This window comes from Varanus komodoensis, unplaced genomic scaffold (assembly GCF_004798865.1).
Source record: "Varanus komodoensis strain SLA01 unplaced genomic scaffold, ASM479886v1 scaffold74, whole genome shotgun sequence".
In the NCBI taxonomy this organism is placed as follows: domain Eukaryota; kingdom Metazoa; phylum Chordata; class Lepidosauria; order Squamata; family Varanidae; genus Varanus; species Varanus komodoensis.
In genome coordinates this window covers 734,079-757,615 of record NW_025336401.1, presented here as the reverse complement: position 1 = coordinate 757,615, position 23,537 = coordinate 734,079, and the positions used below count along the sequence as shown (strand labels likewise).

General features: G+C 64.7%; 1 protein-coding gene across 2 annotated transcripts; it reads right to left on the bottom strand.

Moving 5' to 3' along the window:
- Positions 1–1,437: 1,437 nt before the first annotated feature.
- KLF8 (Kruppel like factor 8) lies at positions 1,438–22,045 on the bottom strand. Of its 2 annotated transcripts, none has more exons than XM_044452768.1 (5): positions 21,905–22,045; positions 6,733–7,279; positions 5,461–5,563; positions 4,992–5,128; positions 1,438–2,871 (listed from the first exon to the last, which is right to left on the bottom strand). In XM_044452768.1, the coding sequence occupies exons 2-5, from the start codon at positions 7,253–7,255 to the stop codon at positions 2,690–2,692; spliced, it is 945 nt and encodes a 314-aa protein (XP_044308703.1). In that variant the 5' UTR covers positions 7,256–7,279; positions 21,905–22,045; the 3' UTR covers positions 1,438–2,689. The 2 variants fall into 2 exon arrangements, with proteins under 2 accessions (XP_044308703.1, XP_044308702.1); XM_044452767.1 differs by lacking the exon at positions 21,905–22,045 and adding an exon at positions 13,315–13,376.
- Positions 22,046–23,537: the final 1,492 nt, after the last annotated feature.

The window sequence follows — 23,537 nt, the reverse complement described above, 5'->3', positions numbered from 1 at the left end:
AGACATTAAGCTGCGCAGCCCTGGCAGGAGAGGAGCCGGCCGTGGGGACCACTCACGCATCTGCGTCCCTCGGCCCCGTTCCTATGCTGGCCAACGGCTGGAGCGCCACTGCGCAGCAACAGCTGGCACCGGCTGTCCCGGACGGCCAGGGAGCCGCGGAGGCACCACCCTGCCGGCGCAGGGCTGGGAGGGAGGGAAGAGCACGGGGCAGCTCGTGCTTTGCAGGCCCGGCCTCTCTGGCCCAACCAGGAGCCCTCGCGTGGGAGCATCTCCTGCGGCCCAGGAGCCTGGCACTGCTGCCGCAAGCCGGCAGCGCCCTGGCCGCGGGGACAAGCAGCGCCGGCAAGGCCTTTGGCGCCCTCTGCTGGCAGAAAGCAACAGCACGGCCCAGTTGGTCTGGCCGCCTCAGCGGGTTTGGACTCCCCTGCACACCCACCGCTGCCGCCTTTCGACTGGCCCCCCGCTGAAAAAGTTTGAGGACCGCCAGTCAGAAGGATTCCAGCGGGGTGGGACCAGGCCGGGGGGCCCCTGCCCAGCATCCCATTCCGACAGTGTCCAACCAGCTGCCCCAACGGGGAGGCCCGGAGGACCCACGGCAGCCCTTGGGACAGTCGCACTGCCCCAGGCCGGAGGCACCGGAGCGCCATCAAAATGAGCTGCTGGGGATGGGAAAGCGGCAGCACTGCCACAGGTGGACGACGCACCCGCCCAGCCACCATGCGCTGAAAATCCGGCCTGGCCCCGGGCCGAGGCCCTAGCGCGAAAACGAGGCTTACGCGGAGGCCCTGCGCCTTCCAGCACGGGAAAGGGCGGTGGATTTCCCATTTCCTGGGACGCCGGCACAGAACACACGGTTGTCTGAACACCGGGACCCTTCGCGCTTTAGTAGCGACCGTCACAAGATGGCCGGGAGCAGGACCAGCTCAAAGGAGCAGGGCAGCGCACCCCAGGGCCCCCCTCCAGGCTCCACCAGCCCCCATCTCCTCTTGGCCCCTTTCGCCCCGAATACGGCTGGGGGAAAGCGCCGCCCCCCTTCCCCGGGTTGGAAAGCTGCAAATGGCCGAGCGCTGTTTGCATGACTGGAGCAAAGGCCCAGGACCGCCTGGGGAGGCCCCCGAGGCTTTCGGCCCATGGGGCTCCTTGCTGGGGGCAGGACGGCTCCACCCTGCCTGTGCCCAGCGCCCAGGCACGCAAGCGACACAAGCTGCTTGGCAGCTGCCGCAGGGACGACGTTTCGGGAGGACGAAGCTTGGCTGCAGCTGCTGGAGTCAGTTCTGAAGGCACGGGAGCGCAAGGCAGCCGTAGGTGAGCTGTGGCAGGTCACGCCTCACGAGCAGACACAAACCTGCGGAAGCTGCTGGGGAAGTGGCCACAGCAGAGGAAAACAGGGAGGGCCAGGAGGAGGAAAAGCGAGAAAAACACACGCTCACACAGGTGTTCCTGGAAAACCATGTTCATATTTGACTTCTCCAAGAGCAGGGATAGGGAAAACGTTTAAAAATCCAAACGAGTGTCAGTCAGTCAATGGCTGCCTAGGGGTCTCTCAGAGCTTTGCCCAGCCCAAGGCCAGGCTCTCCAAGCCGAGGCTGCTGCCTGCCAGGTCGCTAGAGGGCTCCCTGCGCAGGCTGCCCCATTGAAAGGCTGCTTGCCTCCTCCACCCCACTCCCCGGGCAAAGATGGGGAAGCCCACGTGCCCCCCACAACCCAGGCAGAGCTCAGTCACAGTCCCAAGCCCGGCAACTTTGCTTCCCTTTATCCTGTTTTCTGTCCCTCCCTCCTGAGTCTCCATGGTGTCCTCTTCAGTGGTTACCAGCCCCCGAACAGTGCCCCCCCTGTACTTGTAGGGGTAACCATGTGATCCATGTGGGGAGAGCTGCTGGGGCGGGGGGCATGTCAGCCAGGCAAAATATTGATCAGGTCAGCTTAGAAGAACCCCCTGCTCGCTCGCTCGCTCTCTCTCTCTCTCTCTCTCTCACACACACACACACAGAAATTTCATAATTAAAAAAGCATCTTCAGCAAAACCCGGCGCCTTTTGCTGCGGCTACCAAAGGTGACCAGCTTCAGGGGTGCGTGCCAGGAAAGGTCCACTGTGACCCCGGCTTCCACATTGAATCACAGCAAACAAATACAGTCCTGAAAACTGGAGATTGAATAACAGATTCCAAGCCAAATTTCAAATGCAGTTTCAGTGCTTGCTAAAATTTTGTTAGAAACAAAATATTCCGAGTCCTCTTCCTCCACCTCCCCTCCGAAGCGGCTTTCTGGTCTTCCAGGGTTCCATTTTTGTGCTGCCACCGGGAAATCTGTGTTAGAATGCAAGGACTCCGAACTGCCCCGGTGTCTCTGCCGAGCGGAAAGGGGGCTGGGAATCCTCTGGGCCCACAGCTCTCTTGGCTGGGATCTGACCACTGGAGTCGCCTGCAAGCTGAGACTTCCTCTCCAGTCAGCTCGGCCCTCTGCAAGCCTGCAGGCCGCCCGGGACCCTGCCAAGCATGGCGCGCCCTCCACACCACGCCGGCCGGCCGGCCGGCCGAGCAGGACGTCCGGTAGAGGGCCGGGGCCGGGAGAGGCACAGGGCGCTGGGCGGGGTCCGCTCTGCCCACGGCAGCCGGCACGAAGACCCGGGCGGGACGCGGCCTGGGGGAGCCGCTCCCCCGCTCCTGCCGCCGGTGGGCACGGGCAGCCCTCACATCATGATGTGCCTCCGGCGGTGCAGGGCCAGGTGGTCGGAGCGGGAGAAGCTGCGGTCGCAGTCCGAGCAGCGGAAGGGCTTGATGCCCGTGTGCTTGCGGAAGTGCCGGGTGAGCTCATCCGAGCGGGCGAACTTCCAGGTGCAGCCCTCCCAGGTGCACTTGTAGGGCTTCTCTCCTGCGGGCGACAGAGGGGAGGTCAGGACGACCAAGTGCAGCTGCGGCCGCAGCGCCGGAACGCCAGCAGCCGAGCCTGGGCCACTCCGCCAGCGCTGCCCACGTGGACCGGCCCCAGCGCGCCAGGCAGAGGAGCCCCGGCCGGAGGCGCCGCCGGGAGTGGGCCGGGGGCAGCGGGCCTTCCCGGAGCTCAGGCCTGACCGCTGCCCCTCCACCCGCGCCCGCCTGTTCCGGGCAGCCTTGGAGCTGCCGGGAACGCAGGGCTGCCGCTTCGGAAGAGAGCGCTCCTACTCCCAGGGAGGGGCGCCCGCTCTTCCCCACCCGGCCTGCTCACAGGCACGTGTGCACGTGCGGTTCCCGTGTCCAAACGCGCGAGAGCCTGCACTTTGCACGCTGCCCCCAAGCTAAGCGCACAGACAAGGAAGGGCAAGTGGGAGAGGGCACAGCTGGGCCAGGAAGGGAGGTGGTCCCAAACTCAGGCCTGGCAAAGAGGAGAAACGCCCACTTTCGGGGTCTCCGCGCTTTCAAGAGCGGCACTCCGCTCTGCCTGCATCGCCGGGGCAGGCCCAGAGGGCGCGGAACGGCCGAGGGGTGGCAGAAGAAAGAAGGTGAGGCCAGGCTTGTGGGCTGGCCAGGGGGAAAGGCGTTGCTAGGATACCGGAGAGCTGGGAGGACTCCAGCCTGGAAGATGGAACAGGTTGCTAGGATACCTGTGTGGGAGGTTCCCACGATGCAATGGGTTGCTAGCGAGGCTGCAGGGCTGGGAGCCAAGGAGCGCTGGCAGGGGCACAGCTGCAGCTCCCCAGCCCACACGGGGTGGGGCTGCCCATGGGGAAGGCAGGCTGTCTGCAGGGGACTGCCGGCTGTGGCAGTCAATGAGGGTGCTGGCAGATGGGCTGCGGAGTGGAATCACGGGGCTGCTGGTGCTGGGCTGTGGTATCACGAAGGAGTGACAGAAGGTGCCGCCGCTGCCGCCGCACAGCAGTGGGTGAAGAAGCAATTCCCAGGCCTGCCAAAATTCCCCCAAATCAGCTGGGGGCTCATTTGCACTCACTCCTGCCCCCATTTTGCAAGCTGCTTGAGTAGGAGAACCTGCACTTTCCCACACAGGTTTCAAACGCATTCTGCCCCCATTGCGGAAAGTGTAAACGTGCGCGGGGAGAGGCAATGTGCGTTAAAAAGAAATCCTGGGGAAAAGCATCCCTGCTCGTGTTTGCATTCAGGGTGCAAGTGGGACCCATCCAGAGTTCTTCAGGCTGCGCCAACATCCCCTGGGCTTCCATGGTCCTCGAGCGCCATCTAGTGGACATCCAAGTAGCCACCATGCTCAGCTTCTGTCCCCAGGAGCCCCCAGGGCTGGGCCAGAAAGCACCTTCCGCCATATCTCTGCACATTCCAAACGTTAAGAGGAGAGCGCAGCCGGGCTTGGGCAGCCGATTCCTGCACAGGAGCCGTGGAACACCGTGTGCGGGACCCACGGGGATTTCCACAGCGGAACCCTGCAGGAACACTGAAGGCCGGGCGCAAGCCGTGCACACCAGAGAAATCCCCGGGGCTTCAGGCACACAAGGATGGGTACGAATGAGCTGGGGGCTCTCTGGGGGCTGCCTTTTTCTGAGTCATGCAGATTTCGCAGACTTGCAGAATGATTTTTCACTATGGTGGGGATTTTGAGTAATTCGCGTTAGTGGAAGTAGAGAGATTCTGCTTAAAAAAAGTCTGCCTCAGTTCATCACTGAGCAGGTGACAGAACGAAAAAGACCCTGGCAGTCTTCAAAGAATGAATCGAGCAGATTTGCCAGTGCCTGCACCCCCAGCACAAAGGGCAAAGTTGCACTGGCTGCTGCAACCGGGGCCTGGGAAAAGGAAATCACAAATTGTTTTGTGAGCTGCCCCGAGCCTTCAGCGAATGGGGCGGCATAGAAATTTTCTAAGTAAAATTTTCTAAAAAAAATCCCACTCGGGGGAAGTGCCCTGGGCTGGACGGAGAGCCCGCCTGAGTGGGCATGTGGCGCCAGCCAGGGCAGCGGGACGGAGCGGGGGACACGCTCCCTCCCCGGTGCCTGCAGCGGAAGGGGCCCAGAAGAGCAGCCTCGGCCCACCCTTCGCCCCGGCACCTGCCTGTGTGTATCCTCCGGTGTGCTTTCAGGTGTGAGCTTTTGGTGTACACTTTGTTGCACCCCTCGAAGTCGCACTGGTGGATGCGCCTCTTCTTCAGGTCGGGGGACTCCGCTCGTGGCATGCGCCCCACGGAGGGCCTGGTGGGAGAGTCGTGGAGAGAAGGAAGCGGTGGGCACATGCCCAGCGGCCTGGCTGCCCGGAGCCACCCCTGCTGCCGGCACCTGCGGGCCGAGCCTTGTCGGTCTCCAATGCCAGAGGACTGCGGGGAAGGCGCCACCCCCAGCCCACGTGGGGTCCGGGCAAGAAGGCAGCGGGCCGCTGGCTCACGCAGGCAAACCAGTTTGCAGCTGCGTGTGAGTGGGGTTTGGTCTCTGCAAACTGCAAGCAGATGGGGCGTCGTCTGGCCCACAGGCCCACTGCCAGCCGCCCACCTGGCCCGCCGCCCCCTCCTCCGAGGCCGGGCACTCACTCTCTCTGCAGGTCAGGGAAGGAGGCCGGGCCGCTCTCCGAGGCGCTGTCCTCGCTGTCGCTGTTGATTTCCACAGGGCACATGGAACTGGGGTCGACTTTCACTGCAGACAAGAGCCAGAGCATGAGGAAGCAGAAGGGCCGGCCGGCCGGCCGCGGTGCCCTGGCATCATGCCCAGCCCCTTCCCCACCTACACGCACAGGGAGGTGAGGTGGCCCAGCGGACTGTCCTATTTCACACTGAAGGGGAGCGCAATGCCCATGTTACAAAAGGGGAGACCTCTGCAAGGAACGCTGAGCATTTCAAGGAGAAAGCCTTTAGCTCAGCTCACTGACTGCTGAACTAGTTTCCTATATGCAGGGAGGTCTTTTCACACACAGGGGCACCTGAAGCCATGTGTAAGGATGGGAAGCTAGCAGGATTCCAGCGCCTTCCACCAGGCCAGAGCAACTCCTTGCCGGCCCCCGCAGCTACTTGCCTGCCCCTGTGCGAGACCCTCTGGCCATGAAGTCCCAGACGTCCAGGCAATCCGGACGGGCCCACTGATACCCGCGTGGCTCTCCGGGCACGCAGAAACGAGTGCTGCAGCTCCTTGCAGTCTTTGGCCAATTTGATCCGGCAGGGGCTACGCAGGCAGGGGAAGCCACTCCAAGCCCCAAGCAAGAGCTTGGCGGCATCCCAAGGAGGGCTGCAAGACCCTGAGAGGAAAGGCCGAGGCCCAGCGCCCCGCTCAGCCCAGAGCCGGAAGGGCCCACCGGTGCTGGCGGGAATACTGGTGCGGGGAGGTGTGTTTCCAAGGGCTCGTGAAAAAGCGCTCCAGGCTCTCTCCTTTCTGTCACACCTCTTTGCAGCCAATAATTCTAAGCGAAGAGGAAGGGCCGCTTCAGGATGATCTGGAGAAGCTACTGAATTAAACCATTTCCTTTATTTGGCCAGAAAATTAGCTGCCTCCCTTTGCTTTTTGTGAAATTTGAAGTTTCTCGTCCTTTCCCAAGTTACCTATCAAGGTATCTGCTGGCACACGAATGTTTTGTGCAGGTGAGTGTCGTGCAGGGCCGGTCCCGAATCCTTTAAGCGCATCGCGAATCTCCCAGGGGCCGAGGCCGCAGGAGAGCCACGTGCAGGGCGAGCACCCACTCCCCTCCCCTGGAGCTGCCAGCCACGGACCGGCGGCGGCGGCGGCGGCTCTGCGGGGCTTCAGGCCGGGCTTCTCCACCCCCAGGGCCAGCCCGGAAAAGGGTGCCCCCCGAGAGAGCCAGGAGCGGGCCTCACCGGATCCGACGTTCTTGCCGTCGCCGCCGATGAGCGGCACCGTGATGGCAGCGGTGACGCCGTCGCTGGGCATGGTGGTGTACACCACGGGCAAGGACTGCACCACCACCGGGATGGTCTGCAGGTTGCCCATCTTGCTGGGCAGGTTGACGGACGGGATGGTGTGGATGACGTGCAGGATCTGCTGCCCGCCGCTGCCCTGCGTCGAGGCCAGGATGGAGCCGGGGGAGAGCACCGCCGGGATGGCCGAGGAGGCGCCCAGCCCCGAGGGCGACATGGACACCACGGGGGCCGGGAGGGGCGGCGTGGCCAGCATGGGGGAGCAGCGGGCAGAGGGGGGCAGCGCGGCGGCGGTGCAGGGCTGCAGGGAGGCCTTGGGCTTGTGGAGGGACAGGTCCACCGGCTCGGCCTGGGGCTGGTTGCAGTCGCTGGCCAGCAGCTCCTCGGGGGGCTCCGTCTTGATGTCGCTCAGCAGCACCGGGGGCTCAATGGGCGTGTCCTCGAGGAGGGAGGAGGAGCTCATCTTGGCCGGAGCCTTGCTGGGGGCCTGGAAGGAAGGAAGGAAGGAGGGCGGCGGTGAGGCACCGGGCCGAGGGGGAGGCACGGGGGGCAGCGCGGCCCTGGAGGGAGCCGGGCCACGCACAGGGGGCTGGCCAGCCCGAGTGGAGCAGGGAGAAGGCACGCTTCCCAGGCGGCAGGCGGAGGCGGCCACGGCGGGACTGGCCCAGATGCCGCGCGAGGCGCTTCGGAGGCCCGCCTGGCAGGGGGCCATTTCACCGTCTCCAACAGAGGAGTCGCCCCGCCCCGGGGATGGGGCACCATGCAGGCACACGCACCTTGCCCGCGACTGCGGGACGTGCATCTCCAGACCCGCAAGGATCCCTCCAGCGGCCCTTGCGAGCAGGGACCGAGCAAGCTGGGCTCGGAACGGCAGTGTCACACAGCCGAGGAGGCAGCTTGGCTCAGGCGGGCCCACCCGAGAGCAGCGTGTGTGGGGTGCCTGCCCTCTTCGCGAGACTGGGGGCAGGGCCTGCAGGCAGCCCAGCCCAGCCCAGCCCCCTTCTCACAGCCTGCCTGAGCGTGGCGCTCCGTGGCCGAGCTGTGCACAGACTGGGCCTGGGGAGAGCAGGCCACGGGGGGGGGGGGGAGGCGAGGCTCAGGAGGCAGCCAGCTCCTGCAGCTGGCGCAGCTGCTGCCTCCCGGCGAGGGCAGGTGGAGCTGGGCGGACACAGCGCTCCTCCCGCCCCGGCAAGTGGCACGCCGGACACGCGGAGGGCGGGGGCGTGGCCTCCGGCGCCGCCTCCTCCGCCCCGCGCAGGGCAGGAGGCACGGGCGGGAGCCTGCGGGCAGGTGCTCTCTCCTCCCTGGGCCCAGCCCGGAGCCTCCCTCTGGCAACCCCCGAGGGTGACGAGGTGGGGCGGGAAGCCCGGGAGGGGCTGCACAAGACCAGGCTGGCCCGAGCAGAGGCAGCAGAGGGAGGAGAGCAGCTGCGGCACGCAATGGGCTTAGCCTGGCAGAGACTCTGCCCAGCCGCCCAAGACCTCTCTCAAGTGGTGGGGAGTTCCGCTGGAGAATGGCAGCTTCTCTGCTGCTCCCTGCAGGCTTTGCCCGGGCTCAGAACCCTGGCCCAAGAGGTCAGAGGCCCGTGCCTGTGCAAGCGCTCCTCTGCAAGGAGGCCCAGAGAACCAGTACCGAGTGACGCACACCAGCAGCCCGCTCCAAGCCCGAAGGCCATGCTCGTGGGTGCAGGACCAGCCCAACACCGGGCGTGGGCAAGCCAGGCCTTTCCCCTTCTGTACTGCGTCTGCCATGGGCATTGGTACAGCACCCCATTCCTGGGCAGGTTCTGGAGCAGTAAAGGCTTTCCAAGAAGAGTAAGAACACTTTGCGAAAATCCACAGATGGTCGGCAAGAAAAGCTTCCCCAGACAGACCCTCCCAGCTCAGTTCGCCTCCCCAGCCACATCTCCTGGGCCTCCTTTCCCTTTTTCCTTTTCCTTTTTTTTTGGGGGGGGGGCTCTTTGCTGAACAAAGAATCCCCCAACTACCCAGAGAGCCCGGCAGAGTCCAGAGGCTGTTGCTATGGGGACAGGAGGGAGCTGGCATTTGGCTTTGCCCGGAGCATGTGGGGGTGGGGGGAGTCCAGCCCGGCCCCTCCCTCAAAGCAAAGCCCCCAGAGATTGCACGCTCGCCCTCCGCTTCAAGGCCACCGTGCAGGGCAACCACCGCCAGGACCCTCCCGCTGACTAATTCAGCAGGGAGGCCACAGCTGGCTTCCCGTCTTGCCGAGGAGAAGTGCTTTGCGGCAGGCCCTGCTCTCTCTGGACCAGGCCCAGGAGTGCTCCCCGCACCCCGACAACAGCTGCACCGCCACCCAGATGGCACCCGAGCGCGGGGGGTGCCCTCAGCGTCTCTCACCACTTCCTCTGCAGCCCCCCCGGGCAGGCGGGAGGGGAGGACCGGGCCAGAACTGCCGGCGCCCCGGCATGCCTGGCTGCCGTCTCCCCCCCCCCCCCCGGCCGAGGGGTTCGGCGGTGCCAGGACTGGCCTGGGAGGCGATGGCTGCGTGGCTCGGGAGGCCCACAGATCGCAGCCCCCAGGCCAGACAAAATACCCTGAATCCGCCCTGTCCCCAAAGCCTCAGGAGGCCCAGCCACCCCGCCCCACCGTACCCCGCCTGCTCCCGGGGGGCTCGGGGCTGTGCAGACAAGCTAGGCCCCACGCTGCACCCGCTGCCGGGCAGCCCTCAAGGACAAGGCTCGCCTTGAGAAAGCTGGGGCCCCCAGGCAGCCTCCCCTGCCCCAGGCCAGCCTGCAGCCTCCTCCTCCCTGTTCTCCGTCCCCAGCCGCTTTCCTTCCCTCCCCTTCTGGCTCCAGCCTCGCTCTTCCTCCCAGCCTCTATTAATATCACCGTTACGGCTTGTATCTCGCCTTTTGCCTCTTGCAAGGAAGCCAAGGTGGCTCCCGCAGTGAGCCCCCACTCCCTTTCATCCTCTCAACAACAGCCCTGTGAGGTAGGCTCGGCTGAGAGGGAGGGAGGGACCCAAAGTCACCCATGAGCTTCATGGCCTCTGGCCTGGCTGCGTCTTTCAACAAGCCTTCATATGCTTAGCCACATCCTTCAGAGGAGCCATTTTGTGCTGGTGCCCACAACAGCTTCCAAATCCCCTGACACGTTCATGGACCCGTGGCTGGGGACCCCTCTGGCAAGTGGATGGATTGTGGGAATGCCGTCATTTAAGTCCTTGGGGCAGTTTTCCCGGAACCAGAGTCAGAAGTGCCACTTCAGTGCAGATGCTCGGCACCTTCAAGAGCCCTGCCTCATCCCCCGCAGGGGCTGGGAAAGGGGACGGGCGTTCCCCACGGACACTGCAGCTGCGAGTTCAAAACTGGTCTCCCACCAATTGCTCAGTCTCCTTTTTATTTTTGTTCAAACGTTTACGCTCTTGGCTTCCAGAACACAGAAACATCGCTATATTGGCTTATGGCTAGCAAGGGACGTGCAACGCAGTCTTCCTTCGACGCCTTTTTCTCAGATTACCAAACTCTCCTGCACTGTCTTGCGCGCTGTGGATCGAGTTCTGCAGGGCGCATTCCTTCTTTTGCAACGGCTGTCGTTCTCCTTTCTCCGGCCTGCCCTCCCCCACTTTCCCGCACCGCCCGCCCGCTCGCTCGTCACTGCGCTAATCCCCAGCCAACCTGCTCTGCCTCCCACCTGGCCTCAGGAATCCCGCACAGGCCCGCAGCGAGCGAGCTCGCTGCGGCTGCCGGGAGTCCGCCTCCCCACTCACCCTCCGCCCCACGGAGACGGGGGGACAAGGGCAGGGGCAGAACGGTCTTGCATTGCGCAGGGGTCACGCCTGAACTCCTTGCAGGCGGGAGGAGGACGGTTTGCTGGCCAACCAGCCACAAACCCGCTCTCTGCTTATGCACCCTGGAACACAAACAGACCTTTGAACTGAAAAGCAGGAGCCAAAACTGGTGAGATCACGACATTCAGAGAAGAGCACTGGGCGGGCAGGAGCTCCGGCGAGGAGCCATGTGCGGCAACCAGCCACGGCAGAGAAACGCACGAGGCCGCCGGCGAGCTCCCCCTCCGCCTCCAGAGCGACGGAGGCAGCATGTACGAGCGGCCAGGCAGTGAGCGCCGGGGAGAGCCTTCCCGGTCTGGGCAGCTCCGTCATGTCGGACTGGCCACGTTGCCGGGGAACTGTGGGAGCTGCACACATCTGGGGGCCCTGGGCTGGGGGAGGCTGGTTTTTCACCGCTTTCTTGACCCCAGCAGGGGGACTGCGCTAACTCCAGGGCAGGTGGAGCTCGGGCCACTCCGTTCTGGCCTGGCTGTTCAAGTTGCCACTCAGAACCCTCAATCGGATGTGACGGGAGCAGGCCTGGCCACCCGCTCAGCCAGGCAGACCTGAAGCCAGGCGCCCGGCTCTCCCGCATGAGCGGCTTTTCCCAGGGGCTGGGAGTCTCTGCCGCCAGCCCACCCTCCCTGCTCCGGCCACCACCCAATATCCAGAAGCTAAAGGTCATGGAAAGCGAGCAAGGGGTTGTGCCGAGGCGCGGCGGATGCAGGAAATGCCTGGACAGGCCTCCAATCTCGGGGCGCCGTATCAGAAAAGGTCTGGGGGGGGGCGTGGCTGCAGTCTGGCCGGGAGGCAGAGGAGTGACGCCTCCCCTGGAGAACGGCAGGGCAAGGAGGGTGGATCCGATCACCTGGAGCCCCTCGCCGCCAGCTTGGCCTGATGGCCGCGCAGCCCAGCCGCCCCGCCCTGCTGCTCCCCAGGGCAAGGGTGCCAAGGCAAGTCTGCACGCCAGGGAAGCTCTCACCGGGAGGCCCAGCTAGCATGCACCTCTCTCAATGCATGACTCCCCCCCGCCTCCGAGCAAGCAGCGAAGAGCCATTCGCCTGCCGAGCCCCTCAGAAACAGTCCGGTCTAACTTGGTGGGAACTGCTGGAACCCGCAGGGCTGCCAAAGGGTGGAACGCCCTGCCTGGACAGGGTGTGAACTTCGGATGCCCCGGCCCAGCCCTGACGCCAGCGGCTGAAATGCCAGCAGCGCCTTAACCGCTTCAGTGCTGGGCAAAAGCAAACACAGCCAGGCCAGTCTGCACACAAAAGCCCAGTGGGCAAAGTGGGGCTGGAGCAAGGCTGAGAAAGAGGTCCCAGAATAGCCGGCCGAGCCGAGCCGAGCCGAGCCCTGCCCACGCACACGCCTCCCAAGAAAATGCCAGTGCCAGGAGAGAGCGAGCCCCAGGCAGCCGCGGGAGAACCCCACCGAGAGAGCCAGGAGACCAGCAAGACTGTCCGACACCCAGCTGGCCGGCAGCAGCGGCTCCGAGTCGGACTGGCCTGCCCCCTCCCATGCCCTAAATGGTGCTTTGCAAGCGGGGGAGGCTCAGGGCAGCCTCCCACAACCTGGCGCCCTCAAATCGTGTTCAACTACAACTCCCATCATCCTCCAACAACCGACTGTGGGTGCAGGGAACTGTAATCTAAGGCATCTGGTGGGCACTTGGCCGCAGGAGGGCAAGCTAGAGGGAAGTTTCTGACCTCCGAGCTCTGCCCAACGCTCGCACTCAGATCCCTGGGTTCAGAACCACGCGGCTTAAGTGCTCTGGATGCTGGGGCTCGGGGTCCCCAGGCACCCACGGAAGGAGAGCCCGCCCGCCCCTGCATGAGGCAGAAGTGCACGGCTGGAAGCCAAATTTTCCCGGTCCGCAGCAGAGGCTCGTTGGAGGCGGCAAACATAAATATTAGCGAGGTTCCCTAGGAACAGTCCAGCGGACTCCACGCCACACGGCCAGGACTGACGCCGCCTGGGAAGGCCCGGCCCCCGCCGCGGAAGACCCTCGCCTGCCCCGAGGAACGGGGCCGAGCGGTTCCTTAGGAGCCCCGCGGTCCGGCGGCCGAGCGCCGCTGGCGGCGGGCCCTGCTCGGTTACGAAAGCTGCCTGCCGCCCCGCCGCCCCACCCGCCCGGCGGGGCACGCCTTGCCGCCTCGGAGGGAGGCCCGGCGCCCAGCTGCGGCCTGAAGGAGCAGGCGGCGCTCCCGCCGTCGTGGCCCGCAGAGCGCAGGCTGCGGGCGCAGGGAGGCCAGGAGCAGGGCGCTGCTGTCCGCTGTCCGCAGGTAACTCCCGAGCAGAACAGGAAAGCGCCCCCCGCCCCCGCCGCCGCGTGCACAGGTACACCGCACCTGCACATGGAGGGGCTACCGGGCCGCCAGGGCCCCGCCCCCCAGGAGAAGGCGCGAGGGCGGGGAGGGAACGAGGAGCCGCCAAGCCGGGCGCGGGTGCCCCCGGAGGGCAGCCGTCTCCACGCCGGAGGGCAGACGCAGAAAGGGGCTCGTCAAGCGCCTCGGACTTCACCTCCCAGCATTCCCCACCGCTGGCCCTCCAGGCAGGGGCTGCTGGGAAGGGAAGTCCAAAACATCTGCCGGGAGATGCGGGCAGACACCTGGGGACGCTGCGGAGGGCCGAGCCCGACCCGCCCGCCTCATCCCTGCTTCGGCGCTCTTCGCGTGCTCAGAAGCAGCCTTCCGCTCCGCGCCCCCCCCCCCCGCCCCGAGGCGCTCCACTCACCGCCCAGGCCCCGCGCGCGGCGCTCATCCCTTCCGCGGGGAGAATCATCCCAAACGGGCCCGCGACTGACGCCCAGGTGGGCAAGGGGGGTCGCCCAACGGCGAGCGCAGGCAACGCGGCGGCGGCGGCGGCGGGCGGGCAGGCGGCGTCTGGCGCGTCCTTCCCTCGGCGGAACTGCGCGCTCGGGCTCCGGCGCCAGCCCGGCGGGGTGTGCCCAGCTGGCAGCCCCACCCTGGGGAGGGGTCGGCCGCGGCGAGCCGAGCGCCGCCCCAAGAGGCGGGACGGGGCGCCCCGCCCGGCTCCCGCCCTCCCGTGCAGGAGGAAAGTGGGTCACCCGCTCGCGCCGGCGGAGCAGCGGCGCCGGGAGGGGCGCGGGGCGCGGCTGGGCGGGGCCGCCTGCGGCGCTCGGGCTACTCCGCCGCGACGGGGCCACGCTCCTCGCAGGTGGCCCGAGCCAGAGGAGCTCGAGCCAGCTGCGCCGGGCCGGGGCCCTTCCTCGCGGGCCCACGTGCCGTGCCCGGTCCGGCCGACCGCCTGGCGCCCCGCGCTGGTCCCGGGACCCGGAGGGGGTGCAGCGCCCGCCGCGTGCGTCCTGGTGGAAGCGCCCACGGGCAGGGGAGGACGCCCTCCCCGCCTCCCGACCAGGACCCGCTGTGCTGGCCGCCCCGGCGCCCCTGGCTCCGCAGAGCTAGCCGGGGACGCAGCTCCCGGGCTGATCTAGCCGACCCGCTCCTCGCGCCCCTTCGGCCGGCCAAAACCCTCGTGCGCTCTCGCCCTGCCCGCCCCGTCACGGCCTGGGGCCAGCGCCCGCGGCTGCTCTGCGCATAATCCCGCGCGGGGCTGCGACTCCAGCAGGCCGGCTGGGCTGGGCTGGGCTGGGCTGGGGCGGTGGGCGAGAGCGGAATGAAAGGCCTCCGCGACACGCCTCCGCCCTCGCTGCTCCCAGCCTGAGCAAACAAAACCTCGGAGAGGCCCAGCCTGGGGAGCGGGCGGAGAAAGTGCGGGGCACGCGGCTGCGTGCGGAGCCTGCTCTTCCCGGGCTCGGGCGCGCTGCCCGCCAGGCCGGAGCCCAGCTTAGCGGGGAGAGGAGGCGCCTTCCGGGGAGTGGGGCGGCGGGGCGGGGCGGGGCGTGGCTGGCCCGGCCCGGCCCGGCCCAGCCCAGCGAGGCGGCAGAGACTGCGCAGCCCCCCCGTTCCTGGGATGCAGCTGTTCGGTCCCGCAGGGGCAGCCGCAGGGCCCGAAAGGGGAGGGCGCCGGAAGCAGAAGCGCGGCGGCGGCGGAGGGGAGGGCAAGGCCCGAGGGGGAGCGCGGGGTGAGAGTGCAAAAGCGCCGCCTGGAAGGGAGTCGCACCCGGGCGGGCCTTTCCGCGCAAGAGCGCCTGCCCCCTGAAGCATCCACAGGCCCAGCGCTCCTCCCAAGCCCTATCCTGGGCGCCGCAGGAGCCTCCACGGGGCGCAGGCCTGTGGGGAGCACAACCCCAAATGCCCCCAGATGGACCTGCTGGAGGATCAGCCTCCAGCCACAATTCCAGGCCCAGCGAGTTGAGGACGGAGCGTGGGGAGCGACGCTGCAGGGGAGCTGGGGCTCGGGCCTCGCCTTCACACCCCTCGGGGTGGCTCTGCGCACCATGTTGCAAGGGAGGAACCTAGCTCTGCCAGAGTGGCACGCGCCACCAAGGACCCAGCCGCCCGCCTGGGCTCCCGCTTCCCCACGGCCAGGGCGGTAGCTGGGCACCTTGCAGCCCGTTTCTGCATGGGCCCGGGACAGTCCCACAGATGTGAGTGCCGCAAGATCACCGTGGCCTTGGCGGGCAGATGCCACCGGGGCTCTTCCCCCCTGCCAAAGCATCCACCTGCAGAGAAACGCACGGAGAGAAGCCCCCACGTCAAAAAGCACCCCCATCTGTATACCAAATGGCCCCTTCACCGCTGGTGCCTTGGCCCCCTTTCGGCTTCACAGGAGGCATTCCTGGTCAGCCAGGCCGGGCAGTCTGGCCCAGTGTGGCCCCCAGGCTTCCCCACATGAACCCGCCCCCTTTCACCTGACCCAGAGACCCTGGCTTTGGCTTGCCCCCCCATTCCAAGAGCCTACCAGGCCCCTCCCACAGACTAGTGGCTGGCAGACTTGATCCTTGGCCCACCCCTCGGCCCACCAGCAGCCTCCCGAGTGGAATGCCGCCCTGGGGAGGCCAAGCTCCTCCGTCCTAAACAGGAAGGTGCCTCGCCCCCCCCTTCCTTGGCAGAGGTCCCCGAGGCGGCAGGGAGGGGCCAGGGAGTGCTGCCGCTCTTTTGGCAGGGCCGGGGTGTCACACCTGGAGTGTTCCACCAAAGCGCGTCGTCCACGCACCGCAAGGGTTTGAGCCGGCATCAGGCGGCTTGTTCGGAGAGGCGCAAATGAAGGAAATCGGCAGAGGGGGAAACCAGGTCATTCATTGGCGGTGGCCAATGGGCGGCCGCCTGCACATGCGCGGCCCCTCCTTTCCCCTTGGCCAAGAAAGCAAAGCGTTCGTGGAGAGTTACTTAGCGGGTATATCGGGGCGGTTCTTCCTCACTGCCGGGCAGAGAACGATCAGGCAGGAAGCACAATGCCTGGCTGGGCCCGAGGCCCGAGGCCGTCCCCTTGACCCGGGGCAGCCATGCCTGTGAGGGGAGGCGCCACGCCACCCCCGCACCTGCCATGCTCCCGAGCCAGCCGCCGACTTGCCCTGCGTGGCTGCAGCACAGCTGCTCCGCCACGGGCCGTGCGGGAGGGCAGGCGCCCGGTCTCTGCGGTGCAAAACTGGCGCGAGTCTGCCTGCCCTCCCGCCTTTGGTCCTCAGGGGTCCCCCGCATTTGCATAACCGACACTGCTGCACACAAACAAGCTCACCCGCGCACACACCCTGCAGCAGGCGTTCAAGAAAGTCCCACGCGGCCTCCACCCAGAAGGGAGCTCTCTGGGGACCATGGGTCACAGGCCTGCACGCGCCCAGGTGCTGCAAGGGAGCCCCCGGGAAGCGCTGGGCACCCAGCAGCGCTGAGCCGAGCTGCAGCCTCGGGCCGATGAAGAGCGCTTGGAGGGCCAGCTGTGGCTGGTGTCCTCTCGGGGCCGCTGCCTTTCCCAGCGGCCCCTGCCTGGTCGTCGGACGCCCTCCTCCTCACACACGTGTGCAGCGCCGGGGATTGTGGAACCAGCGCCGGGCCAGGCACAAAGCGGCTGCCGACATCTGGAGCCAGCCGGCGGCTCCTTGCAGCACTGCCCGAGTGCTCCCTTGGGCAAGAGGAGGGGGGAGAAGCAGGGAGGGACGTGCAGGCCCTGTGGGAAAGGGGCCAGGCTGGCGGAGCGCCCCGCCTCCCCCTCCGCACCTCCACCCACGGCAACACCGGGCACAGCCCCTCCTGGCCGACCAGCCTGGCGGCAGCCCCACACCACACAGCTGCCTGCCTGCCTGCCTGCCTGCCTGCCTGCCTGCCGGGGGCGGGCGGAGGGTCCCGCCAGGGAGGGAGGAGCTGCTTGGCGCCCCAGGCCTGCTCCGAGTGAGTGGCCTGTCCGACGGGGAGGGGCTCGCACAGCCGCAGGACTCCAGGACAACTGGGCGCAGCGTCACGGGGGGGGGGGAAGGCCACGGGAGAGCCCCCCCGCCCTGCAGGCACAAGGCCACGGTCCAGGGCCCGGGCAAGGCCCCACGCCGGGCTGCAGCAGCGCCACACTCTGCCTGCTCCTGGAGCAGGGACTCCCCCGTCCCGCCCCCAGCTGCCCTTTCAGGCCAGCTCCGTGTGGGCCGGGCGCTCCTCCCTGAAACCCTGGCAACCTCCAGGGCGCCTGAGGTGGGCCGGCCAGCCAAAGAAGAGACTTCTCCCGTCGCCAGGCACCACTCCCCCAGCTAGCAAGAGGCTCCGAAGCAGCCGTCCCGGGGCCTGGCCGGAGCCGCAGGGACCAGGGCGCCCACGGCTCGTGCCCCAGCGGCCGCTCTTTCGAGCTGCGGGAGCACTGCAGAATGGCCAAGGACAAGCCACCTGCCCAGAAGACCCAGCACAAAGCACAGCCAGGGCCTGGCCACCCCCTCCAACCCTCAGCAGCCTCCTTGAAGCCCCCGTTTTCAGCACCAACTGAAACTCATTTCACGCAAATTGCATCTGCCAAGAAAATGTGCTGCATTCTTTTCTCGTTTTAAGTGGGGGGGGGGGGCAGGACAGGCGAGGGCACCACGTTGCCACTGCCCTGCTCCCCTAGATCAGAGGCAAACGCCACCTGATCCAGGATCCCACATCCCCAGAAGCCAAGCAGCAGCCCCAGACACTGGACGGGTGGGCAGTGGTCCTCCCCCTGCCTGTGGAGGGTCACTTGCCATCCTGATTCAGGCAGAGCTGCAGAGGCAACATCGTTTTTCTGTCGGGAGGGCGGAATTTGATCAATTCTTTCAAAAAGGAGGAAGTGGGGGCCTGCAAGATAATGAAGTGATGTAGCTCAGCCCCTTGCAAGCATGGAGAGGAAAGGCTGGGCGGAGAGTTGCGGGGGCGAACCTTTTCCGTCTCAAGGGCCGAACTCCTGGCTTGCATTCCGGTGGTGGGTGGGAAGAAGGCAAAGGGTGGGGCCCACGTCACCCCAACATGCTTGGTTGGCATGCTGGATCCTGAAGCCCTTGCTGCCAGGAAGTCCGGTGGGGGAGAGGTAGGCTGACCTTTCAGGATGTGGGCAACGGCCAGGAAGGCACCCCACGGTCCTGGGAGAGGTGGTGGGGCCAGGGGAAGGAGCCCCCAGGTGCACCGCAAGTTCAGTGTCTCTGGCCTAAACAAAGCACCACATTCTGCCCCCAGCCAACAGGATTGTTGTTGTTGTTAGTCACGAAGTCGTGTCCAACCCATCGTGACCCCATGGACTACACTCCTCCAGACCTTCCTGGCCTCCACCTTCCCCTGGAGACCACTCAAGCCCACACCCACCGCCCCTGTGACCCCATCCAGCCACCTCACCCTCTGCCGTCCCCTCCTCCTTTTGCCCTCAATTGTTCCCAGCATCAGGCTCTTCTCCAGGGAGTCCTTCCTTCTCATCAGGTGGCCAAAGTGTTTGAGTCTCATCTTTAGTATCTGGCCTTCTAAAGAGCAGTCAGGGTTGATCTCCTCTAGGACTGACCGGTTTGATTGCCTTGCGGTCCAAGGGACTCGCAGGAGTCTCCTCCAGCACCACAATTCAAAGGCCTCAATCCTTCGGCGCTCAGCCTTCCTTATGGTCCAGCTTTCACAGCCATACATTGCAACTGGGAAAACCATAGTCTTGACTGTACTCACTTTTGTCGGCAGGGTGATGTCTCTGCTTTTTAGTATGCTGTCCAGATTTGCCATCGCTTTCCTCCCCAGGAGCAAGCGTCTTTTAATTTCTTGGCCACATGACAACAAAAAATCTTGGGGCACCTCAACACAGATCAGTGTCTCATGGCGGAAGCTTTGGGGGAGTAGCACTGCCATGCATTCCTGGCTGCCCCTCGGGTATTGCCCCAGTGGGGTGAGTTCCTCTTCAGCATCTTACCTCTTTGTGATCTTCAGCATATGGAGAAGGGTGGGGGGAAGGCATCCCCCCCCATCCTCTCTAGGTACCTGGGATTGGGCGGGAGCCTCCTTCCCAGAAGCTGAAGTTGGTGCAAGGCTGCGGCACCAGCTTTGTGGGAAGCAGTGGGGAGCGGGCGGTGTGCTTCCCCACAGAGAAACTTGCTTCACAGGTCCTGCAGGCACAGCTGTTTCCCAACACAGGAGGGGAAGATCCCACAGAGGCACACGTTCCACTGGGCAAACAGACAGCAGCCAGCCAGCCAGCCGGCCTTTTATGGAACCTTAACAACTTTAAGCATGCTGGACACAAGCTTTCCAGTTATACAGAACTTCTCTTCAGATTTAGGTTTTTAGAACAGCATAACTAGCCAGGGAAATTTGAACAAGCCATTTTACATGGAAGCAAACACACCAGGTAAAGTCAGTTGCTCGTTCAGATCAAGAACGGGACGTTCAAGATGACCAGGGGGCCCTGCTGGCCGGAAAGAGCTGCAGCTGCACGAAGGGTGTACTTTGGTCCCCTGTTGGAACGATCTCCTGGGCTGCCAGTCCTTCCTCAGGCACACAGATCTCTCACAGGAAGGCCAGAGGGGGAAGAGGCAGAGTGGTGTGTGGAGCTCAGCACCCTCACTCGTCACAGCAGGCCCAGCCCCGACCCAGCCCTGCACCTCCCGCTCACAAGACGGGAAAGAGCCTGGAGCGCCTCCACCAGCCCAGGCAATGTGGGGCCAGAGGTCCAGCGGCTTGACTCAGCTGGCAGCAGCTTTGTGAGTCTCCGTGCCACCCTCCCGACAGGCTGGGGGGCCCCCACTTGGCCCAGAGTCATCAGTGACTGTGGGAATGCAAGAGCCTCTCCCTTCGTGGCCAGCAAGCCAATTGTGGTGGGTGCAGGAAGCTGCCTTGCTCCCCACTGGATTAAGCTCCCCAAGTCTGTTTCAGAGCCACTGATACATGCAGCTCACAGAGGATGCCAGCAGCTGCGCCCCTCCCTTCCAAAAGCAGAGAACCAGTGGGCGGCCTCTTTCTTCCCAGGGGCCAAGTTCCACTGCAGAGGAGCTCTGGGGGGGAATGTGTGTCCGTGGGGCGCGGGGCCAAGGGCAACAGGGGAGGAGCCCCGAATGCCAGCACACTGCCTCCCCCCACTGGCACCAAGCCTCAGGGAGCTATTTCAGCCTGTTAGGCTTGCAAGGCAGGCAGCGGCACAGAAGCAGGAAGCCACCAAACAAGGACCACTCTGGGAAGGGGGGGGCATCCGGGGGTGCAGCTGGGCCTGGGTTGGGTCTTGCAATGGGGGCTCAGCAGCCCACCCTGAAGCCAGAAGCACAGCAAGACCCTGGCAGCTTCCAGTGGCTGGCAGAGCAAGTGCCCCTCTGCCCAGCCAAATCCCCAGTCCAGCAAGCCCACCATCCGCCCATCCTCTTCGCCTGCATCATTCCATGCCCTGGACCATCATCCCCATGCCCTGGAGCTGTGACTGACATGGCGCATGCGCAGCCCCTCTGTGCCTTGGCTTTTAATTGTGGTTTTAATATTGCATTCACTGCCTTGGTGGGTGGCATAGAAGCGCCTCAAATAAATGAATACCTGGCTACATAAGAGGAGCTGAGATCCCTGCGGAGGCTTCCACTGGCCATGCAGGCTGGGCCCCTGGGAGTTTCATGCATACCACCGGGATGGATCGGGATGCGGAAGGCCGGCCCACTCTGCGTGGCCACGTGCTACGCCCTCCTTTGACTGGAGTGGCTGGGCACCGGGACCGGGACTGGGGCCTCCGCGTGCCCAGGACCACGTGCTGCAAAAGATCAGGCCCCTCCGTTCCCCAGCCACCCCGAGCTGGCTGGGGCTGCATGGCGAAGCTCTGCGTGCACCAGAACTTTCCCCCAGAACCTCTGAGCACTCACAGAAAGCCCCTTCTCACTCACACACACACAGAGTGCAAGCAGAACCAGCCCTCTCCCAAGGAAGCGCCAGCAAACTGAGCGGCTCCGAGGCAGGCTTGCACCGAGCAGCGCTTTGTGGACACGTGCTCCCTTCATTTGCCCACACGCTGCCACAACCCCGCAACTTTCTGCCCACAGAGGAGCCTTCCCCCAACTCCTACCTAAAGCTCGGCCCCGTGAGAGTGGAGAACAAGCTCAGAAGAAGCCCTCTGCGCTTCTGGAGATGCCTGCTCGGAGGCTGCACAGCGCAGCCCTTCCAGCTGGGGGTGGGGAAGGCTGGATCCAGTTCTGGCCAGAATGCCGCTCACATCTCCCTGCCACCCGGCGTGGCAGAGGCTCCGCTACCCGCTCTTCGCCTCCACCCAGCTCTGCCTTCCAGATCTGGGCCCAGCCTGGGAAGGAAGCTGGCACAGTGAGGCAGGAGGAGAGCCATCCCTGTGGCTCATCTCTTCGGAACGTGGCAGGAGCATCCATGGTCACCTGGTCTTTGGTGACCCTCGTCTAGCGAACCAACGGTCTTGGTCCGTGCACACAAGACATCCCCCGGCCAAGCCGTCTAAGCGAGCAGCCTCATCACCTGTGGCAGCGCGGAACTGCCTGCATTAGTTCTGCACCGCAGAGCGTTCCCTCCGTCGCCTGCGGGAAGAGCTCGCCACGCCAGACCGTGCTGCGTCCCTCCCCCACATTCCACACAGAAGCACACCGGGGGGGGGGAGCACTCTGCACGCTGCCTCTGCCAGTCCTGTTCCTGGTGTGCTCTTCCATTCCAAGAGGAGAGATCGAGGGGGACCCAGTTCAGGAGACGCAGAACAGAGGCAGCTAGGGAAGGAACGCGCCTGGGTGGGCCGCCTGGGGCACTCCAGCGTGGTGTGATCTGGGGGCCGCCTCCCCAGGAGGCCCTGCTGTGGATGGAGGTCGCGGGAGTCTCAGCAGGGGTAACAGTGCATGGCTGTGTGTTTGCTGCACTGTCCTCTTGCTTAGATTGTGAACCAATTTGGAATTTGTGCAACTCAAAAGTGGCCCAGAAACATTGCTCGTAAATAAATAGGCAGGAGTGTCCGTTGCCCACACAGTCGGTCTCTCTTGCACGTCCCAGTTTTTGTGAGGGAGGGAAATGCTACTCACGAGGTCGCCCTGCTGCACGTCCGAGGGCCAGGAAGGAGACGGCAGCGGCCCTGGCCGACGGGGAGGCTGCCCGGGGCTCCGCTCCAGCACACCTCACTTCTCCTGCCGCCTTTGTGGCCCCATCTGTGGGGAGAGGAAGAGAAGCTCAGGTGAGGGGGAGCTGCTTTTACCTTCCCAGAGCACCAGTCTACAGGCAGAAGGCCCCCAGTTGGACCCCAGTGCCTCCAGTTCTGAACAAGCCCCAGCAGCTGGCGATCATGGGGGAGACCCGTCCGCAACCCTGGAGGGCTGCTGCTGATCAGAGCGGGCGATACCAGTCGCCTGCCCTGGTGCAAGCCTGAGGGGGTGCAGTGCTCGAGAAGAGGCACCTCGGCCGCTCCAGCCAGAGCGCAGTGTGCCCAGCGGGGGATGTCAAAGTAAAATTGTGCAGCGAGTCTGTTCCTTTTATGGACCAACGAGTTGATTTCACTTCGGTCCCCGTGCTGTTTGCCTTCTCAGATCCCACAGTGGCATGTCTAGATTTCCACGCTGCTTTTGCTGCATTCCACAGAGAACACAGTGGCTGAGCAATCAGGCTGGCAAATAAACTGCCCTGGCTGCTCACCCTGCAGGCACTGCAGCAGACTAGTCCTCAAGCACGGATGCTCGTGAGTGCATTACTGGATTGCGACTTAAAATATTCCTGTACTTGGGCCTGCTCTTGAAAATCAGCGGGTGCAAAACTTGGGCTGTGCTGATAGAAAACAAAAGAAAACTATGCAATATTTCTGAGGTTTGCTTGGGGTTGCTGGGAAGCAGCGCTGCTGCTGTTGCTGCAGCTCTTAAAGAAGCGTCTGGCACGTCTCCTACCAGTGGGCTGCACTTTGCCGCAAAAAGGGGAAGTCTCCCAAAGGTCAGTCACCCATAAATGTGTGGCCAAAAGTGGCGAAGAGGAACACGATCTGTTCTCGGTCTCTAATATCCGTCATCAATGAGCACAGACCTCATCTGTTCCTGCTGTCCAAGAGGCTGAGACAATGCATTAACTCGCTAATCACAGAGTGTGAAGCTCATGGAATGCATCTATCCAACACCCAGACATGCACTGGCCTAATTCAAAGGTCTAACAAAAATGCGCCTGTGCTCAACAGCTGATGTTTGGCCCACAAAAGTGCACCTGGGCAGGTATCTCTGCAGGCCAGGTGCATGGCCCAAGTCTGCTGGCCATGCCCACAAACCTACTCCCTGAGATGCCCTCATGCACTAAGACGGCAGAGCTCTGGGAGATCGGAACAGCCAGCCCAGCCTTCCATGGCAGACGGTGGCTGGAGAACAGGCCTGGTTTGGCCTGAGCTTTGGAAGGGCATCCGAAGTTCAATCCAGCATCTCTCACTAGTAGGGTGGGCAAGAGCTGTGGGTGAGCGGCTCTAAGCACATGGACGGGCAACGGGGTGCCCACCAGACGCTCTGGATTGCCACGATGGCCAGTGGGCAGGCGGGCTGTGAGGTGCAGTGCACGATGCCCAGGATGCCTGACCCGGCAGAGTTCGGGGGAGAAATGTGAGCTGCGGCTTAGTCTTCCCAGACAAGGTGGCACTGGGTAAGGGAGCCCAGGGCCACGAGCTCCCCGGCCTGTTTGCAGTGCCTCCTCCCT